At 40.0% G+C, this 19,776-nt stretch overlaps 1 protein-coding gene across 17 annotated transcripts in view; it reads left to right on the forward strand.

The window, feature by feature from the left end:
- The window catches only part of MCPH1 (microcephalin 1), a 251,965-nt gene that overhangs the window by 214,605 nt on the left and 17,584 nt on the right, over positions 1-19,776 (forward strand). For 10 of the 17 annotated variants that reach the window (XM_021075809.2, XM_084999822.1, XM_084999827.1 and 7 more), the window contains one exon: positions 1,040-2,926. In XM_021075809.2, the coding sequence (XP_020931468.2) occupies positions 1,040-1,092 (53 nt within the window). In that variant the 3' untranslated portion in view covers positions 1,093-2,926. Of the gene's footprint in view, positions 1-1,039; positions 2,927-6,147; positions 8,565-9,168; positions 9,729-10,429; positions 10,948-19,776 lie in introns of those variants that run through there. The other 7 variants (XR_014829753.1, XR_014829750.1, XR_014829754.1 and 4 more) reach the window with 4 other exon arrangements.

Here is a 19,776-nt window from a genome sequence, read left to right on the forward strand (position 1 = left end):
ATATAATGTATATAACAAACATTAATGTTCCTCCTGAGATTCACCTCCCTAGCCCAGACTCCTGTGTTGAAGTGCTTTTGTATTGGAAAGGCTGTTATTAAATTCTGGGACTCTATCTTGAGCTACAACTAAAGATGAGCCAATTTTTCTTCCTTTTATTCATAGAATAAACCTATTTTTTCTTCTTTATATCTCAACACCATCACAGCCTTCTGTGTTCTGTTGTTCATCACCCTGACTTCTTAAGGTCCTTCAGATATTGTTGCTCATCCTCTGGATAGTAATAGTAATCAACAAGTTTAATTTTCATTCAATCAGCACTGGCAATCCATTGCATTCCTCTTTCATTCTAATAGCAGAAGAAGTGTTGGGATCAGTAAACTGCGCAGTATGAAGAATAAAGGGACTGCCTTGAGCCAGCTGTGGTGCACACCTGGGTTGGCCTCTTCCCCTGCACCTGTGGCTTATCCTGGACCATATGACTTCTTGTGATTTTCATAAAATAATAGAGTTTCAATCTGACGGGACTTTAAAGCTTGTTAGTCCATCTTCTTCAACTGATATATGAAGAGCCAAGTTTTAAGAAGTGTGCCCACTAACCCTCCACTCCGTTTACAGAATATAGCCAGGTAGATGGCGCGGCACGGCTGGGACGCATAGTGTCGTAGCTGAAACCTATTTATGTGTTTATTGGTACCGTGCCTCATACCAGAGTACCTACTGAAGTTAACCGAAATTAGAATTCAGATCTCCCATGTTATGGATTGGCTGACTTTCCACTTTTCTAGAACATTCTACCATGAGGGGCACGCTCTTAATCTAATAGGCTGTTGAGCATTTAAAATGTGGCAGGTATGACTGAGAGACTGAATTCTTTATTTTATTTCACTTTAAGTAGCCATGTGTGCTATATGGACATGTGGGCCTATGGCCAATGCAGCTCTGGATCATTTAAGATTTTAAATGCGATTCTGTGCACGTGTGAAAAGGTGGTTGTGTGCTGGTCATTATCAGTGCTAATGCTGCTCTCCTCCTCTAGATTCAGTCACTCAGCACAAGGTCTGTGCCTCTGAGAACTACGTGCTGGCGTGATGGAGTCAACACTCAACCACAGCTGCTGCACACAGTCTGCCCAGCGGTCCCTGGACAGTCCAGCAAGAAAGGCAGCTGTGAGGAGAGAGGTGGGCACAGAAAGGATGCCTTTTCTGTCGTCAAGTTTGCCTTGTGTGCTGTGGTTTTTATATGAAGATGCTCCTTTGTGTGGCTTTCTGATGCCCAACTGTGTGTCTCAGAGAGGCACCGACCAGCCCCTTTGGGCCTTTTCTGTATTATGCCAGTCTGTGTGTCTTAGTGATGATCGTAATTAAGAGGTCCTAGAACCTTTGTCATTGGAGTGCCATACTGTTAAATAAAGAAATTATATTGTTTTACTGAGAACAAAGAACCCCCTAAATTTCTTTGTTAGACCATAAGAACTTTATTGCTATAACATCTATTAAATATGAAGGATATTGGACAGTTATCAGGGTTACTCTTTATGTACTTGAGATTCTTCTAAAAGTAATTGATGGGGACAAGGGTGAGGAGTCACAGTTAGTGATGACGGTGCTACTGAAGTAGCCCTGCTTCTCCAAGCTTAGTTTCTGGCGAGGAGAGCATCACTAGGTGACTGGGGCCTCCGTTGGCCACCTTGGGGTTCACCATGCCCTGGAGGAAATGACATTTGGGCCAAATCATACACACACTGGCTCATCACCTTCCAGAGGCAAAAAATGCTAATTCCAGCAAGGTTGAAGGTGCCATTAAGACTTTCTCGTGACACTGTCCCCTCTTGTGTTGTTTTTTGTTACTCAACACAGCTGCTGTTTCTACCTCAAATAAATTACAAGTCCCTCCACAAATACAAGGGATCAACTTTTGGAGTAAACCTTCTAGGAAAGCAGTAACAACACACATGGAAACAGTGAAGGGTTTTCCCTTTGTGTTAGTGTAGCGAATCCCCCAGAAAGTCCCTCATAATACTCATACCTGATAGTGGTTGAGCCTCAGCACAGCTCGCCAGGCCTGAGTCATTCCTTCCACCTTATGAACCTTGTTTATATTTGCTACTTCCTGGGCTTGGCTACTTTGAAGATCAGGTACTTTGGCAGAGCTTCCCTAACACCAAAAATTCCCAAGGCAGCTGACATAAATTGTGTGGACTCCCACTGGGGACAAGCCACAAAGAACTTCCATCGCCTGACCACATGGGCCACAGAGTGCCACCTAGGCCCTGTGTGCCCCCAGGCCTGCATCCTCAGAGCCAAGTCCTTACTCCTGATGCTGGCCTGCCAGTCAGGATTCTCTTTCTAAAAGCTAATATTTTACAAGGATTTGTGCCAGGCTTTACACTAAGCATTTTCTGTATGGTACCTCATTTACCCTCCCAATAATTGTAAATTAGATACTATAGGTTTACAAGCCCTTACCAAAACACATAGGGGCCATAAGTGTCTCAGAATTCTGATTTTCCTTTTAACTTTGAAACGTATGTTGCTCTCATGACTTCTATTTGACATTGTGTTAGAGATTCTACCAAGAAAAGGCCAGAAAAGGAATTAAAGGTATACAGATGGAAATGAAGAAGTAAAACTAGTCTCAGATCACATGGTACTATATGTAGAAAATTATGGGGAATCAAAGAAAATACAGATTAAGCATGTTTAGCAAGATTACAAAATACAAATTCTATATACAAATCTAACTAGATTTTATTTTTATATACTATGAACAAAAATTCAAAATGGAATTAACAGTTTCTTTTACAGTATTCTCTAAAAATTAAATAGGAATAAATGTAACAAAAGAATTATAAGATCTGTATACTAAAATCTACCAATCATTGCTGAGAGATTAAAGATCTAAATAAATGGAGAAATATACCAAATTCATGGATAAGAAGACTCAATATTGGTAGGACGGCTGTTTTCCTCAAATTAATCTAGAGATTCACTGTAATCATCAAAATGCCAGGTGGGTTTGTTTGTTTCTTGATTTTTAGGACTGCACCTGTGGCATATGGAAGTTCCCAGGCTAGGGGTCGAATCAGAACTGCAGCTGCTGGCCAACACCACAGCCACAGCAACACGGGATCTGAGCAGAGTCTGCAACATACATCACAGCTCACAGCGATGCTGGATCTTTTAACCCACTGAGCGAGGCCAAGGATCGAACCCACATCCTCATGGATAACTAGTCCAGGTTCATTACTGCTGAGCCACAATGGGAACTCCTCCACAATGGGAATTTGAAAAAAACTGATGCTAAAATTTATATGAAAATGCAAAGAAATTCTAGTAGGAAAATCAGTTTTTTAGAAAAAGAGCAAAGTTTGGAGATTTACACTACCTTACTTGAAAACTTAACTGGCTTAAAGGTAGAATGTAGATCAAGGGAAGAAAATAGAGACTCTAGATAGAAAGCCTCACATTTATGGTCAGTGGGTTTCAACAAAGATGCCAAGGCAATTCAGTGCAGCAGGATGTTCTTTAATACACTCGGGGAAAAAAAAATTAAATGCACTTATATCCCTACTTCACATTGCAAAAAGAAAAAAAAAATGTGTAGATTCCTACCTTACACCATACACAAAAATCAAAATGGACCAGAAACCTAACTCATAGTTTCTCAACCTCAGCACTGTTGGCATTTTGGACCAAATAATTCTGTGCTGTGGGGGCTGTCCTGTGCACTGTGGTATGTTTAGCACCATCACTGGCCTTTAGCCACTAGATCCCATTAGCACACCCCACCCAGTTTTGACAATCCAGACTGTCTTCACATATTCCCTGATGTCCTCTGGGAGCAAAACTGTTCCCAGGTGAGAACCAATGACCTAATATAAGAACTAAATCTAGAAGAAAACAGGAAATCCTTCTGAAAGTTTAGGCAAAGATTTCTTAGATATGATATTAAAGGCACAATTCATAAAAGAGTAAGTTGAACTTGGAAGTTTTAAAAAGTTTTGCTGTTCCAAAGAAACCATTAAGAAAATGAAAAGCCACAAACTAGGAAAAATATTTGTAAACCAAACATATGGAAGGAATTGTGTCCAGTATTGTAAAGAACTTCTATTCATTAGCAGGATAATAAACAAAGAATGGGCAAAAGATATTTTACACAAGAACATATAGAAATGATTAATAAGCACATGAAACAATGCTTAACATTATCAATCATTAGAAAAACGCAAAGTAAAAGCACAATGAGATGCCTGTGTGCCCTCAGGAATGGCCATAACCAACAATTCTGATAATAAGAACTGACCAGCATGTTGTCTTTAGAACCCTCATGCATTGCTGGTGTGGCTGTATTATTTTGAGGTTTCGTTTAAAAATTGAACATACACTTACCATGTGACCCAGCAACTTCACTCTTACCTGTATACCCAAGAGAAATGAACATGTGTCTATCTGCTCAGGTACTTGCACATAAATGTTCATAGCAACATCTTTCACACCAGCCAAAAACTAGAAGCAATCCATTAACTGATAAATAAACAAAATGTGCTATATCCATACCACAGATTGCTACTCGGTGATAGAAAAGCAAACTGCTGATACAGGCAAAAACGTGATCATCCTCAAGGACATATAAGTCAAAGAAGCCAGACCTAAAAGGCTACATATTGTATGATTTCATGAAAAATTTGTACAGAAGACAAAAACTATAAAGGCAGAAAATACATCAATGGTTTCCTGTCACTGGGGATAGGAGTGGGAATACACAGCAAACATTTTGGGATGATGGGATCATTCTAATACTCAATTGTGATTTTGGTTGTACCACTGTATTCATTTACTAAAATCATTGAACAGTAAATTTTGTGCATAAATTATGTATCAATAAAGCTGCTTAAAAAAAAAAAGCTATGTGGCAACATTGGAGCTGTACCTCTCAGATCCCATTTTAAGAAAAAAAAATTTTTTTTTTGCTTTTTAGGGTTGAACCCGCGGCATATGGAGGTTCTCAGGCTAGGAGTCCAATTGGAGATATAGCTGCTGGCCTACACCACAGCCACAGCAATGCTGGATCCTTAACCCACTGAGCGAGGCCAGGGATCGAACCTGCAACCTCTTGGTTCCTAGTCAGATTCGTTTCCACTGCAACACACAGGAACTCCGAAAAAATTTTTTGATCAGCTGGAATGAACCCAGTTAGGTGACAGCCTCCAACGGTTAGTGCCTTAAAGATCCACCTCAGCTTCCAAGCCAAGGCCATGCTCTTCCTGGGCAGTCAGACCACAGGCCAGGACCAGGCCAGCAGGGATCAGGGACCAGGCAATTCTGCTCCTGCAGGACGTCCCTAGCAGGTGCTGTGACTCCAGAGTTCCTGTTCCCATCTGCGGTGTGTCCAAGGCTCTGTGCTGCTGCTGTTTCTCCCCACTTATTACCCACAACAAACCTCTGCTCTCTCTTAACTCCCATCAGTGTCACCTACTCACAGGACCCACCAGCAGCAGGTACAGTGACATGCACAGCACACAACCCCCAGCAACCTGGGGCAGCACCTGAAGCCTAAAGTCTCTTCCATGGCACGTGTCACAATGATGGAGCTCGTAAAACTATCCACTCTTCTTTATATTCAGGTCAAGTTTCGCCTCTAATTCATATACAAAAACCTCTACTTTGGTGCTTTTGGATTAGGGACCATGGGGCTTGTGTTCTTAGCTGTGGATACACCGCTTTTTGGAGATTACGTAGCTCATACAGAGTCAGTACATCTGTTGATGGAAGAACTGGGGTTTGAACTCATGCAGCCCCCACTTGGCACTGCAAGCTCATCAGGCTCAGCAGTGCAGCTCTGAGAAGGTCCCATGTTCTGGAAATAACTATTTTCTAAATGTTTACCGAGTGCCCACCACCTGCATGCAGATCACTACCCTCCTATAAGCACATGGTCCTTAAACTCAGAATCAAAGTATTTCCAAGAAATCTTAACTAATGGTTGTTTTCAGCCTTTGTTAAATAGCAAAATCCTCTGTTTAAGTGAGGTTGTATCAAAGTTGCAACAGGTAAAACAGATGACAGCAGAAATGCCCTGATTAAAGATTGGGGAGGGAGAGGGTGCTCCAGGTCCTGCTTCAATACCCTTTCCTTCTTCCCACAGGGCATCTGCTGGATGCCTCTGGATATGCAGGGCTAGTTTCAGAGCCACTCAACTGGCCCAATCTTCCACTTCACTGACAAGCTGACACCTTCATCACTCAACTAATAAGCAGTAAGTCTGTGAAAATAATCTAAAATCAGAACTCCTCACCCATAATGGGGTCTCTCTTTGCACCAAAGATGGCTCAAACTAAAATTGTCTCAGCATAAGAATACCTTTGATCAAGCTCAGAAACTGCTTTGAAAGGCAAACACAACACACTGAAAAGACAAATCACAAATGATACTTCAATTGATTTCGTCAATTAAAGCTGCTTCATGTTACGCAAGCAACTCCCAATATTTTGTACACCCAGTGCCATATTTTTCTTTTTTTTCCCCACTGTACAGCAAGGGGATCAAGTTATCCTTACACATATACATTTTTTCCCCCACTCTTTGTTCTGTTGCAATATGAGTATCTAGACATAGTTCTCAATGCTATTCAGCAGGATCTCCTTGTAAATCTATTCTAAGTTGTGTCTGATAAGCCCAAGCTCCCGATCCCTCCCACTCCCTCCCTCTCCCATCAGGCAGCTTCAAGTCTATTTTCCAAGTCCATGATTTTCTTTTCTGAGGAGATGTTCATTTGTGCTGGATATTAGATTCCAGTTATAAGTGATATCATATGGTATTTGTCTTTGTCGTTCTGACTCATTTCACTCAGCATGAGATTCTCTAGTTCCATCCATGTTGCTGCAAATGGCATTATGTCGTTCTTTTTTATGGCTGAGTAGTATTCCATTGTGTATATATACCACCTCTTCTGAATCCAATCATCTGTCGATGGACATTTGGGTTGTTTCCATGTCCTGGCTATTGTGAATAGGGCTGCAATGAACATGCAGGTGCATGTGTCTCTTTTAAGTAGAGTTTTGTCCGGATATATGCCCAAGAGTGGGATTGTGGGGTCATATGGAAGTTCTATGTATAGATTTCTAAGGTATCTCCAAACTGTTCTCCATAGTGGCTGTACCAGTTTATATTCCCACCAATAGTGCAGGAGGGTTCCCTTTTCTCCACAACCCCTCCAGCCCCAGTGCCATATTTTTCAATAGAACGTTTTTCACTGTGTGTTACATTTAGAGTTCCCATTGTGACTCAGTGGAAATGAATCTGACTAGCATCCTTCAGGATGCAGGTTCAATCCCTGGCCTTGCTCAGAGAGTCGGGGACCTGGTGTTGCTGTGAGCTGTGGTGTAGCTCACAGACACTGCTCAGATCCTGTGCTGCTGTGGCTGTGGTATAGGCTGGCAGATGCAACCCCAATTCAACCCCTAGTCTGGGAAATTCCATATGCTGCAAATGTGGCCCTAAAAAGATAATAAATAAATACATACATATATACATACAATTATCATCTCAAGTTTTTAGAAATGCCATTTAGGGACTTAAAGGATTCATTTCTAAACAGTTATTTACAATTATACCATCTTATAATTATGTCTGAAAAGTGTATGATAAAATTCTGACCATGAGAATTTAAGGAAGGTTTTACACCAGGACTTTTAGCATGAATTTGAATCATCTGAGGATATTGTTAAAAAGTAGATCCTGATTCAGTAGATCTGGGGAGGACCTGAAATGCTGCATTTGTGAAAACTATAAATTTGGAATACCTAGCTATTATAAATTTTCATACTATTTAATTCTGTGCAGGAATTAATGATTTGGAGATTTTAATATATTTTAAACCAAATGACTATTTCTAGCAATATGTTATAAATATGTTGTAAAGTTCCTGTCAAGGTATTTCTTTAAAAAGGCCTAGCGTAGTGACTCAACCCTGTTAGGACATTAGAATCACCCAAGGGGTTTAAAAAGATACAAACAACAGAAGTTCCTGTTGTGGATCAGGGGTAACAAACCCAATTTGTAACCATGAGGATGCGTGTTTGATCCCTGTCCCTGCTCAGTTGATTAAGGATCCAGCATCGCTGTGAGCTGCAGTGTAGTTTGCAGATGCAGCTCAGATCTTGTGTTGCTGTGGCTGGGTACAGGCTGTAGCTGCAACTCCAATTCAGTCCCTAGACCGGGAACTTCCACATGTTGCAGGTGTGGCCCGAAAAAAAAAAAAAATACAAACACCAGCCTGTTCCCCAGGGATTCTCACTTAACTAGTCTAGGCACCCATATAGTTGCAGGGGTGGGGGGTTGTCCATTTAGTTCTATACAGTTTTATCACAAGAGGGATTTGTGTACCAATGACCCCAGAGAAAAGAGAACATCTCTATCACGATGATCCCTCAGGACCACATCCCCCTTCATACCCAGACCTGGTTACCCTACTTCCTTAACTCCTGGAGCCATTAATCTGTTTTCCATTTCTATAACTTTGTCCTTTCAAGAATCACACAATATATTAACTTTTGGCATTGGCTTTTATCACTCAGTGCAATTCTCTGATCACTCTTCAATGTTGTGTGTATCAATAGTTGGTTCCTTTATATTGTTGAGCAGTGCTCCATGGCATGGAGGTCCCAAGTTTAACTATTCATCCCTTGAAGAGGGTAAAAATGCATGTGAAATTCACTAACCTAGTATGATGATCATGTATTAACCTGACTCGGTCAAGTGATGGCCAGATATCTGGGCCAGCATTATCCTGGTTGTGTCTGTAAGGATGTCTCTGGGTGAGAGGAACATTTGAATGGGTGGGCTGAGTAAGCAGGTTGCCCTCCCCACTGTGGGTGGGCCCCATCCAATCAGTTGAAAGCCTGACTAGACCAAAAAGTCCTGAACCTCCTTACTAAGTCCTACCTGACTGCCTTCAACTGAGACATCCATCTTTTCCTGCCTTTGGACTCCAACTGAAACATCATCTCGTCTCAGATCTCAAGCCTGTCAGCTCTCAAACAAACTTGCACCATCAGCTCCCCTGGGCCTCCGGCCTGCCCACTGTGATCTCAAGTCTGCCCAGCCTCCAACAGCACATGAGCCAACTCCTTACAATAAGATAATCCTATTGATTCTGTTTCTCTAGAGAACCTTGACTGATACACTCAGTGTGTGGCATAAAGTAGGTATTAAATACTTACTGAATCTGGATTTGAATCTGTGAGGGACTGACAAGCCCTTCAAGTCTTTAAAGGAAGGAAACATGGAGGCATATTGTGATGGATGATTTTGGAGTTGAGCAGCGTGGCAGGTAGGTCAAACATTGATGGGGCAGGTGGGGGAGCAGAGCCCAGTCTGTCATCTCCCTCCACCTGGAATGGTTCCTGGAGCAGGATGAACATTGAGACCCATGCTTCAACCTGGGTGAAGCTATCAGGCACAGGATTCAGCAGACCAAAGAGACTCCATAGAGGATGGTGGAGCCTCTCGGTAGAACTGGGTCCTGGTGTTTAGCTACAACTTGGTAGAACCAGGGCAGATTGACTTCACGTTCCGACTCCCAGGATTCTTATGGAGAAAACACTGATGTTTCTGCACTTACTGCACAACTTATAATAATACAAGGATCTTATAATAATACAAGGATCAAAGGAAGGTGTCAAAGCTCTTTTTTTTTTTTTTTTTTGTCCTTTTAGGTCTGTACCCGCAGCATATGGAAGTTCCCAGGCTAGGGGTCAAATGGGAGCTATAGCCATCAGCCTACACCACAGCCACAGCATTGCCAGACCTGAGCCATGTCTGCAACCTTCATCACAGATCATGGCAATTCTGGATCATTTAACCCACTGAGCAAGGCCTGGGATCGAACCCACATCCTCATGGACTCTAGTCAGATTCATTAACTACTGAGCCCCGACAGGAACTTCTCAAAGGTCTTTATAAACCATCAGGCACTGTAAAAAGTGTAAGCTATGATTTATTATTCTTGTTCTAACAAGTGCAGGAGCTGGTTTGCATTCATCATCAGGAAACAAAAATCAGAACAAAATGATGAGGTGTCTGAGCCACTGGCAGAGTTTCTCAGAGCATTGACGGGGACCCTCAGGATTGCCTGAAGTGCCCTTTCCTAAGCCCACCTCTGAAGGACTAGCTCAGGACCCCTTGGAGGAGTGGCTTGTTTAAAGTTTGAAATCTATCAGCTATACTCTTTAAAGGGCGTGCAGGAGTTCCTGCTGTGGCTCAGTGGGTTAAGAACCTGACTAGTATCCATGAGGATGCAGGTTTGAGCTCTGGCCTCACTCAGAGGTTTAAGAATCCAGCATTGCTGCAATTGCAGCCTAGGTTGGATCTGGCATTGCTGTGGCTGTGGTGTAGGCCAGTAGCTGCAGCTCCGATCTGACCCCTAGCCTGGGAACCTCCACATGCTCAGGTATGGTCCTAAAAAGAAAAAAAAAAAAAAAAATAGATCCAAAGCATGAAGCGAAAGCAAAATGTGTTAATATGTGCTTCTCCATGAAATAGCCCTATTTTACAGAGTGTATCATTCTATATTGTGTAGAATATCAATGAAGATTGATAACTACATATAAAAATAAATAGCACACTTATTTCTCCTCTGTTTATATTAAAAGCCATTAACAATTTGCTATTTTATTTCACATAATAAGTAATGATTTAGTTGCAAACACAGTGACAAACTGATCCTAAATATTTCTGTGTTCTTGTCATTACTTCCTGACACATCACCTTTCCTTTAGTTACTTAGAGGGAATAGTACTGAGGAGAATAGGCTTTATTTAGGAAGAATGCAAAGAAAACAGATAATGGTCAAGTTTTTGTCTTCCAAAACATTGGGGAAGAAATAGAGTAGGCTTAATAACTTAAAAACACTTCTGCTGCAACATAGCTAGAAAACTAAAGAAAATACTAAAAACTTGATAAATTACAGAGCTCCTAATAAAGAAAGGAAATCTCTGGGGAGAGAAGTAAGAGAGAGCCAGAACCTGAGAACCACCTAGGCCTTATGGCTGAATGCTGCTGCCCAGGAATTGGGGAAACTGAGCTCTCGGAACCAGGGGCTTGTATTTAGTGGCAAAAAGGGCCAGTAGATGAAGTCATGGGCCTGTGAAAAGTGAGTGTACTGGAGCTGAGGCCCTCCAGACAGAACCAAAATTCTGTACAGGCACATATTGGGTGAAGGAGACTAGGAAAACCTTCTATACTGGTTGACAAAGAAGCTAGACCATCTGGTTTGGAGTTCCAATAAAGGAGAAAAAAAAGCTATTTTAAGTTTGAAAACATACCTAAAAACAATTGATACATAAAAGAAACCATAATGGAAATAAGCTAATATTTAGAACTGAAGAAAAACCTCCTGGCTTTAGCTAAAGCAAGATTTAGAGGAAAATCTATAGCTCTAATTGCTTATATCAGTAAAGAAACTAATTGTGTAAATATCCAACAACAGAATTTGGGAAAGAACTATAAAGTAAATTTTAAAAGTGATAGGAAGGAAATAATAAAGCTAATGTAAATTAACAAAATAAAGTGAAAGAATTCATTAACCAAAAAATGATTCTTTGAAAACCACTGATAAAATAGGTAAATTTCCAAAAGCCTAATTAAGCTAATTAACATCATAAAAACATAAGACGGCAGTGTGAACCTTACTGGTAATATTATACAATCAAAGGTAGATTCTGTAATATGATAATGGTGGTGTGTAATTCGCTTAAAACTCCATTTTAGATTTTAAAATATAGCAAAAATAACCATAACTACAATAATCTGCTATTAGTTTCACAATACAAAAAATATGTAACTTTTACCACCAATAAGCTAAAATATGAGGTGGAAAGAAGTTAAAAATGTAAAGCATAAGAATTCTATTGAGGTTAACTTATTAGCGTAAAATAGGGTGTTACCATTTTTTTAAGGTATTTTATGTAAACCTCATGGTTAATATAAGGGGAAAACCTATAGTAACTACAAAAAGAATGTAATAAAGAAGAGTAAGCATACTGATACCACACGACAAAAGAGAGCAGGATAGGAATCAAGGAGTTATGGATCTACAAAACAAGCAGAAAACAATTAACAAAATGGCAGCAATAAGTCCTTATGTATTGATAGTTATTTTAAATATAAGCAGATTATAGTTTCCAACAAAAGATCATCACAATTGACAGGAAAAAGCATTTGACAAAATCAACATCAGCTTATGTTAAAAAAAAAAAAAAACCCTCCAACCATTAGGTACAGAAGGGACATACCTCAACATAATAAACAACATTTATGACAAACCCACAGTTAATATCACTCAATGGTGAAAGGATGAAAGATTTTCCTCTAAACAAGACAAGGTGCCCACTCTCACCACTCTTATTTCTCGCAGTTCTGGAAGTCCTCACCAGATCAATCAGGCAAGAAAAGAAATTAAGGCATCAGAATTGGAAAGGAAGGATAAAATAGTCTCTATTTACAGATGATACAATTTTATATATGGAAAATCCTGAGGACCCCACCCAAAACCTGTTATATCTAATCAACGAATTCAGTACAATTAGAGAATACAAAATTAACATGCAAAAATCAGCAGTATTTCCATACACTAACAAAGAATTATCTAGGGAAAAAAATCAAGAAAATGATCCCATTTACAATGGCATCGAAACAACAAAAGTCTTAAGAATAAACTTAACCAAGAAGTTGAAAGATTTCTACTCTGAAAACTACAAGCCATTGATTTAAAAAAAAAGACAAATAAGTGGAAAGGTTCATGTATTGGAAGAATATTATTAAAATGTCAGTACTGCTAAAAATCATCCATATATTCAATGCAATCTCTATCAAGATGTCAATGGCATTTTTTACAGAAGCAGTAAAACAATCCTAAAGGCTGTATGAAACCATAAAAGACCCCAAATAGCCAAATCATGTGAAAGAAGAACAAAGTGGGAGGCATCATACTTTCTGATTTCAAGCTATGCTGTACAATTACAGTAATCAAGAGTATGGTACTGGTATAAACACAAACAGGTCAATGAAACAATCAGGAGCCCAGAAATAAACCCAAGCATATATATATGGTCGACTCGTATTTGATAAAGAGCCAAGAATACTCAATGAAGAAAAGACAGTTTCTCCAATAAATGACACTGGGATGATTGTATATGCACGTGTAAAACAATGAAATTCAACCTCTGTCTCACACCATTCAAAAATTAACTCTAAATGGATTAAAGATGCATATAAAACTTGAAACTATGAAACTCCTTGGAAAAAACACAGGAAAAAAATTCTTTGATATGAGTCTTGGCAATGATTTCTCAGACATGACACCTAAAGCACAAGCACAAAATAAAAAGCAAATAGGATTACATTGAACTAAAAAGCTTCTGCATGAAAAACAATCAACAAGGTGAAAAGATAATTTATAGAATGGGAAAAAATGCTTACACACCACATATTTGATAAGATAATATCAAAAGTATATAAAGAACTTATACAGCTCAATAGCAAAAAGACAAATAACCCAGTTTAAAAATGGGCCAATGACTTGAATAGACATTTTTACAAAGAAGATATATAAATGGTCGATAGGTATATATGAAACTAATGATGCTCAACATCATTAGTCATTAGGGAAATGCAAATCAAAACCACAATGGGATGTCGCTTCATGTCTGTTACAATGGTTGCCATAAAGACAAAACAAATGTAGATGAGGATATGGAGAGAAGCAAACACTTTTGCTTTGTTGGTGGGATTGTAAACTGGTACAAGCACTGTGGACAACTGCATGGATGATCCTCAAAAAATTAAAAATAAAATTTCTAAATGGTCCAGTAATCCCACTTCTGGGTATATATCCAGAGCCAAGATATGGAAAGAACCTAAATGTCCTTTGATTGATATATGGATAAAAAATACATGATACATGCATATACAACAGACTATATTATTCAGCTGTGAAAAACTAGTATACCCTTCCAATTTTTAAAAAGTTTTATGGCCATACCAGTAGATATGGAAGTTCCCAGGCCAGGGATTGAATCCAAGCCACAGCTGTGGCAACACTGGATCCTTTAACCCACTGCAGTGACCCAGGGATTGAACCCACACCTCCACAGCAACCTGAGCTGCTGCAGTCAGATTCTTAACACTGGACCACAGTGGGAACTCCTATCCTTCCATTTGTGACAGTATGGATGGAACCTGAGAACATTATTCTATGTGGAATAAGTCAGGCAGATGAAGATGGGTACTGTATGGTCCCTTTTTTTTTTTTTTTTTTTGGATTCCACATGTAAAACACATAGAAAAAGATCTAATTTGTGGTTACTAGAGGTTGGGGGAGGAGACCAGAAGAAGGTGGTCAAAAGGTGTAAGTTTTCAGTTATGAGATAAATAAGGATTACAAATATAACCTATAATATTATGACTATAATTAACACTGCTATATGTTATATAGGAAAGTTCAGAGTAAATCCTAAGACTTCTCATCACAAGCAAATTTTTTTCACTATTATATTGAAAGAAATAATGGATGCTAAATCATTGCCGTAACCATTTCACAACCTATATATATGTAAAACCATTATGCTGTAAATCAAATTTCTACAATAATGATATCAATATCTCAAAAAAACTGGAAAAAATTAAAGAAATGAAACAGTGTAGTCATCAAAAGATGATCTTTGAGAATGCTGTTAAAACAAGTAATTTCCTGAAAGCTTAATCAAGAAGGAAAAAGAGAAAATAACAAAAATAATAGTAGACTTGAAAAGGGAAACATAACTACATATTCGTAACTCTACTTTTTCAATTTTGAAGTATTCTAAAAACTTATATGAAGAGTCCCGTCATAGCTCAACTGTAAGGAACCCAACTGGTATCCATGAGGATGGAGGTTTGATCCCTGGCCTCACTCGGTTGGTTAAGGATGCAGCATTGCCCTGAGCTGTGATGTAGGTCACAGCTGTGGCTCAGATCTGGCATTGCTGTGGCTGTGGTATAGGCCAGCAACTGCAATTCCAATTCGACCCCTGACCTGGGAACTTCCATATGATGCAAGTGCAGCCCTTAAAAGCAAAACAAACAAAAAAACTTATATGAAATTCATAATAAACTGATGAAAAGTCAAAGAAAGTTGATTTGATATTAGAAATAAGTAGACAGGAAGTTCCCTTCATGGCTCAGCAGTTAATGAACCCGACTAGTATCTATGAGAATGCTGGTTCGATCCCTGGCCTCACTCGGTGAATTGGGGATCCTGCATTGCTGTGAGATGTGGAGCAGGTTGTAGATGCAGCTCAGATCCTGCATTGCTGTGGTTGTGGCATAGGCCAGATGTTGTAGCTCCAATTCCTAGCCTGGGAACTTCCATACGCTGCAGGTATGGCCCTAAAAAAGCAAAAAAAAAAAAAAAAAAAGGAAGAAAGAAGAAAGAAATAAGTAGACATAACTCAGCAGAAACAGGCTGACATCAAAAATCAGAATCAGGAGTTGCCATCATGGCTCAGCAGAAATGAATATCTAGTAACCATGAGGATGCAGGTTCAATCCCTGGCCTCACTCAGCGGGTTAAAGATGCGATATTGCTGTGAGATATGGTGTAGAATGTAGATGAGGCTCAGATCTGATGTTGCTGTGGCTGTGGTGTAGGCCAGTGCCTACAGATCCAATTTGACCCCTAGTATGGGAATCTCCATATGCCTTGGGTACAGCCCTAAAAAGACAGAAAAGAAAAAAAATCAGAATCAAAGGTACGATAACAGTGGAGAATAGAGTAGAAGTGTATCCAACACTAACCTCTATCAGTAAGATAAAGTAAAAAACAGTACATTGGTTATTCACACAATTTTCATCTCAGATATACACTTTATTTCCCTACAACTTGGGGGGTGAAAAACCCTTTTAAGGGAGGAAAGACAACACAGTTAAGGAGCAAAATAGGACAGGTTCAGTCATCAAACATCTCTGCTGGTGGGAACACAAACCAGTATAGCCACTTTGGAAAACAATTTGGCAGTTTCTCATAAAATTGCACATATTCTTATGACATGAACCAGCCTCAGCAATTAAAGGAATTGAAAATGTATGTCCACATAAAAACCCGCACAAAGATGTTTATAGCAACTTTATTCATATTTGCCAAAATATGGAAACAACTAGAATAGCCTTCACTATGTGAATGACTAAATAAACTATGGGGAATCCTGCCAATGCGATATTATTCAATACTAAAAAGAAATGAGCAGAGTTCCCATTGTGGCTCAGTGGAAACGAATCAAACTAGTATCCATGAGGACGCAGGTTTGATCCCAGGCCTTGCTCAATGGGTTAAGGATCCAGCATTGCTGTGAACTGTGATGTAGTTTGCAGATGCGGCTCAGATCCCACCCTGCTGTGGCTGTGGTGTAGGCTGGCAGCTGTAACTCCGATTCAACCCCTAGCCTGGGAACCTCCATATGCTGTGGGTGTGGCCCTAAAAAGACCAAAAAAAGAAGGAAAGAAAAGAAATGAGCTATCAAACCATGGAAAGACATGAGACATGGAGGGAACATTAAATGCATGTTACTAAGTGAAAGGCTACCTTCTATATGACTCCAATACAGCAGACCCTGGCACAACATGGGTTTGTGCTTCAGGCATCCACTTAGACACAAATCTTTTTTGACTAAATACAAGACGACAGTCCTACACAGTCTGCAGGTGTGAAATTGTGGACACAGAAAGCCAACTATGAAGATATACATGATTTTGTAACAGCATAAATGGCCGTTGCCCCTAAGCCTCACATCATTCAAGGGTCAGCTGTATATGACCTTCTAGGAAAGGGAAAACTTGGAGGAAGTAAAAATATTAGTGGTCCCCAAAATATATACATTTTTAAAAAGGTTAAAAAAAAGATTAGTGGTTGCCAGGAGTTGAGGGGAGGGAAGTGTTCATAGGTGAGGCACAGAGAATTTTTAGAGCAATTACTCTGTATGATACCATGTTTTTTTTCTTTTTTGACTACCCTGAGGCACATGGAGTTCCCAGGCCAGGGATCAGATATGAGCCATGTTTGCAACCTAAGCTGCAGCTGTGAGTAGCAATGCCAAATCCCTAACCCACTGCACCAAGCCAAGGATTGAACCTGTGTCCCAGAGCTCCCAAGATGCCACTGATCCCACTGCACCACAGCAGGAACTCCTGTATGATACTATATTGATGAATGTATTTTTTGCTATACATTTGTTCAAACTTATAGAATATAAAACACCAAGAGTAAAGCTAATGGAAACAGTCACCTTTGTGTGATTATGTGTCAATATAGGTAATCATTTATAACCAATGTACCACTCTTTTTTTTTTTTTTTTTTGTCCTTTTGCCATTTCTTGGGCCACTCCCGCGGCATATGGGAGGTTCCCAGGCTAGGGGTCTAATCGAGCTGTAGCTACTGGACTATGCCAGAGCAACAGCAACGTGGGATTCGAGCCGTGTCTGCAACCTGCACCACAGCTCACGGCAACACCGGATCATTAACCCACTGAGCAAGGGCAGGGACCGAACCCGCAACCTCATGGCTAGTCGGATTCGTTAACCACTGCGCCGCAATGGGAACTCCCCCAGTGTACCACTCTTAAGGGGAATGTTGATAGTGGGGGAGGGTATGTACATCAGGGGACAGAGACTTATGGGAAATCTCTGTACCTTCCTTGCCATTTTGCAGTGAATTCCAAAGTCCCCTAAAAAATAGTAAAATTTTCAGTTTAAGATAACATAGAAGGATCTAGAATGCACTTCCTCCCACAGACACACCAAATCTACTGTGGCACACAAAACAGTTTCAACTGAAAGGAACCCCAAAGCTACTTGAATGACTGCTACCCATCAGATGAGTGAGAAAACAACCCACATTGAATCAGGAGGACAGGCTGAGATGCAGTCCCCCCATAAACCCTACTCCTGTGCAGTGATGCACAATTGGAGGGACTTCACAACCTTTCTCCCTGAGGAATGAAAGCTTTGAACCCCATGTCAGAACCCCACTTTGAACACCTAAGCCTGAAAGACAAAACACCCAGCTTTAAAAGCCAGTGGGGCTTTTGTCATGAGAACCACAGGGCTATTAAAGTCTGAGAAATACTTCTTAGAAGGCTTATGCTTCACTTAGTATGAGAGTCTCTAGTTCCATCCACGTTGCTTCAAATGGCATTATTTTGTTCTTTTTTATGGCTGAGTAGTATTCCATTGTGTATATGTACCACATCTTCTTAATTCTTTCATCTGTTGATGGACAATTAGATTGTTTCAATGGCTATTGTGAATAGTGCTATAGTGAACATAGTGGTGCATGCATCTTTTTTCAATGAAAGTTTTGTCAGGATATATACCCAGGAGTGGGATTGCTAAGTCATGTGGTTGTTCTATATTTAGTTTTCTGAGGTACCTCTATACTGTTTTCCATAGTGGTTGTACCAGTTTACATTCCTACCAACATTGCAGGAGAATTCCCTTTCCTACACACCCTCTCCAGCATTTTTTATCTGTTGCGTTGTTAATGGTGACCATTCTGACCAGTATGAGGTGAAACCTCATTGTGTTTTGATTTGCGTTTCTCTAATAATTAATGATATCAAGCATTTTTTTCATGGGTCTCTTGGCCATCTGTATATCTTCTTTGGAGAAATGTCTATTCAGTTCTTCTGCTCACTTTTCAATTGGGTTGTTGGGTTTTTTGCTATTGAGTTGTATAAGTTGTTTGTATATTTTAGAGATTAAGCCCTTGGATGGAACTAGAGACTCTCATACTAAGTGAAGTAAATCAGAGAGAGAAACAAATACCATATGGTATCATTTACTTATGGAATCTTATATATGACACAAATTAATCTATCTACATGAAAGAAACTCATGAACATGGAGAACAGACTTATGGTTGCCAAGGGGGAGGGACTGGGAGTTTGGGGTTAGTAGATACAAATTATTGCATTTGGAGTGGATAAGCAATAACATCCTCTGTAAAACACAGGGAACTCTATCTAGTCACTTGTGATGGAACCTGATGGAGGATAATGTGAGAAAAAGATTGTATATACACATACACACACACACACATATATACATATACACATACACAAACATATATATATATACACACACATACACACGCATATATGAATATGACTGGGTCACCTTGCTGTTCAGCAAAATTTGACAGAACATTGTAAATCAACTGTAATAAAAAATAAAATTTTTAAAAAAATAAAAAAGGCTCATGCAAGAAGTCTTACCCACCCCTGGAACCAGTGCAGTGACAGCAACTAGAAAATGTCCAGTCCTCCTATGAAAAAGCCTACCTGTTTATACGATGCTTTGGCCAGCAGGAAAGACCTCTCATTTCACATGCACCTAGAGTCATACTGAAATATTCCACCAGGATGGAGGTTCAGGCACCATATGTCTGACCTCCCTCAGCCTCACTCTGGGTGGCTGGTACCTTCCAGAAGGAAGCTTGTGCCACCATCAGGAGCCTCTGTTTTTACGGCTGCAGCCCCAGGGTTGCCCTTGACCTCCTGTCTCTGTGGCCAGCAGGCCAACATTCACAGTTTCCAGATGCAGGAACAGTTCCTAAGGTGCTGTGCCCAGGGTACTGATGAGTGGCAGCAGGCTGAAAATGAGCCTTTCTTAGCTTATCTCCCAAACTGGGGCTGGAGGGGCAGGCTTCCAACTAAAAACCCCTTTTAGAGCAGGCTGTCAACC

This window comes from Sus scrofa, chromosome 15, assembly GCF_054392235.1.
Source record: "Sus scrofa isolate SSC_HxYL_T2T_F1_AM1 chromosome 15, Sscrofa_HxYL_maternal_Yorkshire_Landrace_v2.0, whole genome shotgun sequence".
Lineage (NCBI taxonomy): Eukaryota > Metazoa > Chordata > Mammalia > Artiodactyla > Suidae > Sus > Sus scrofa.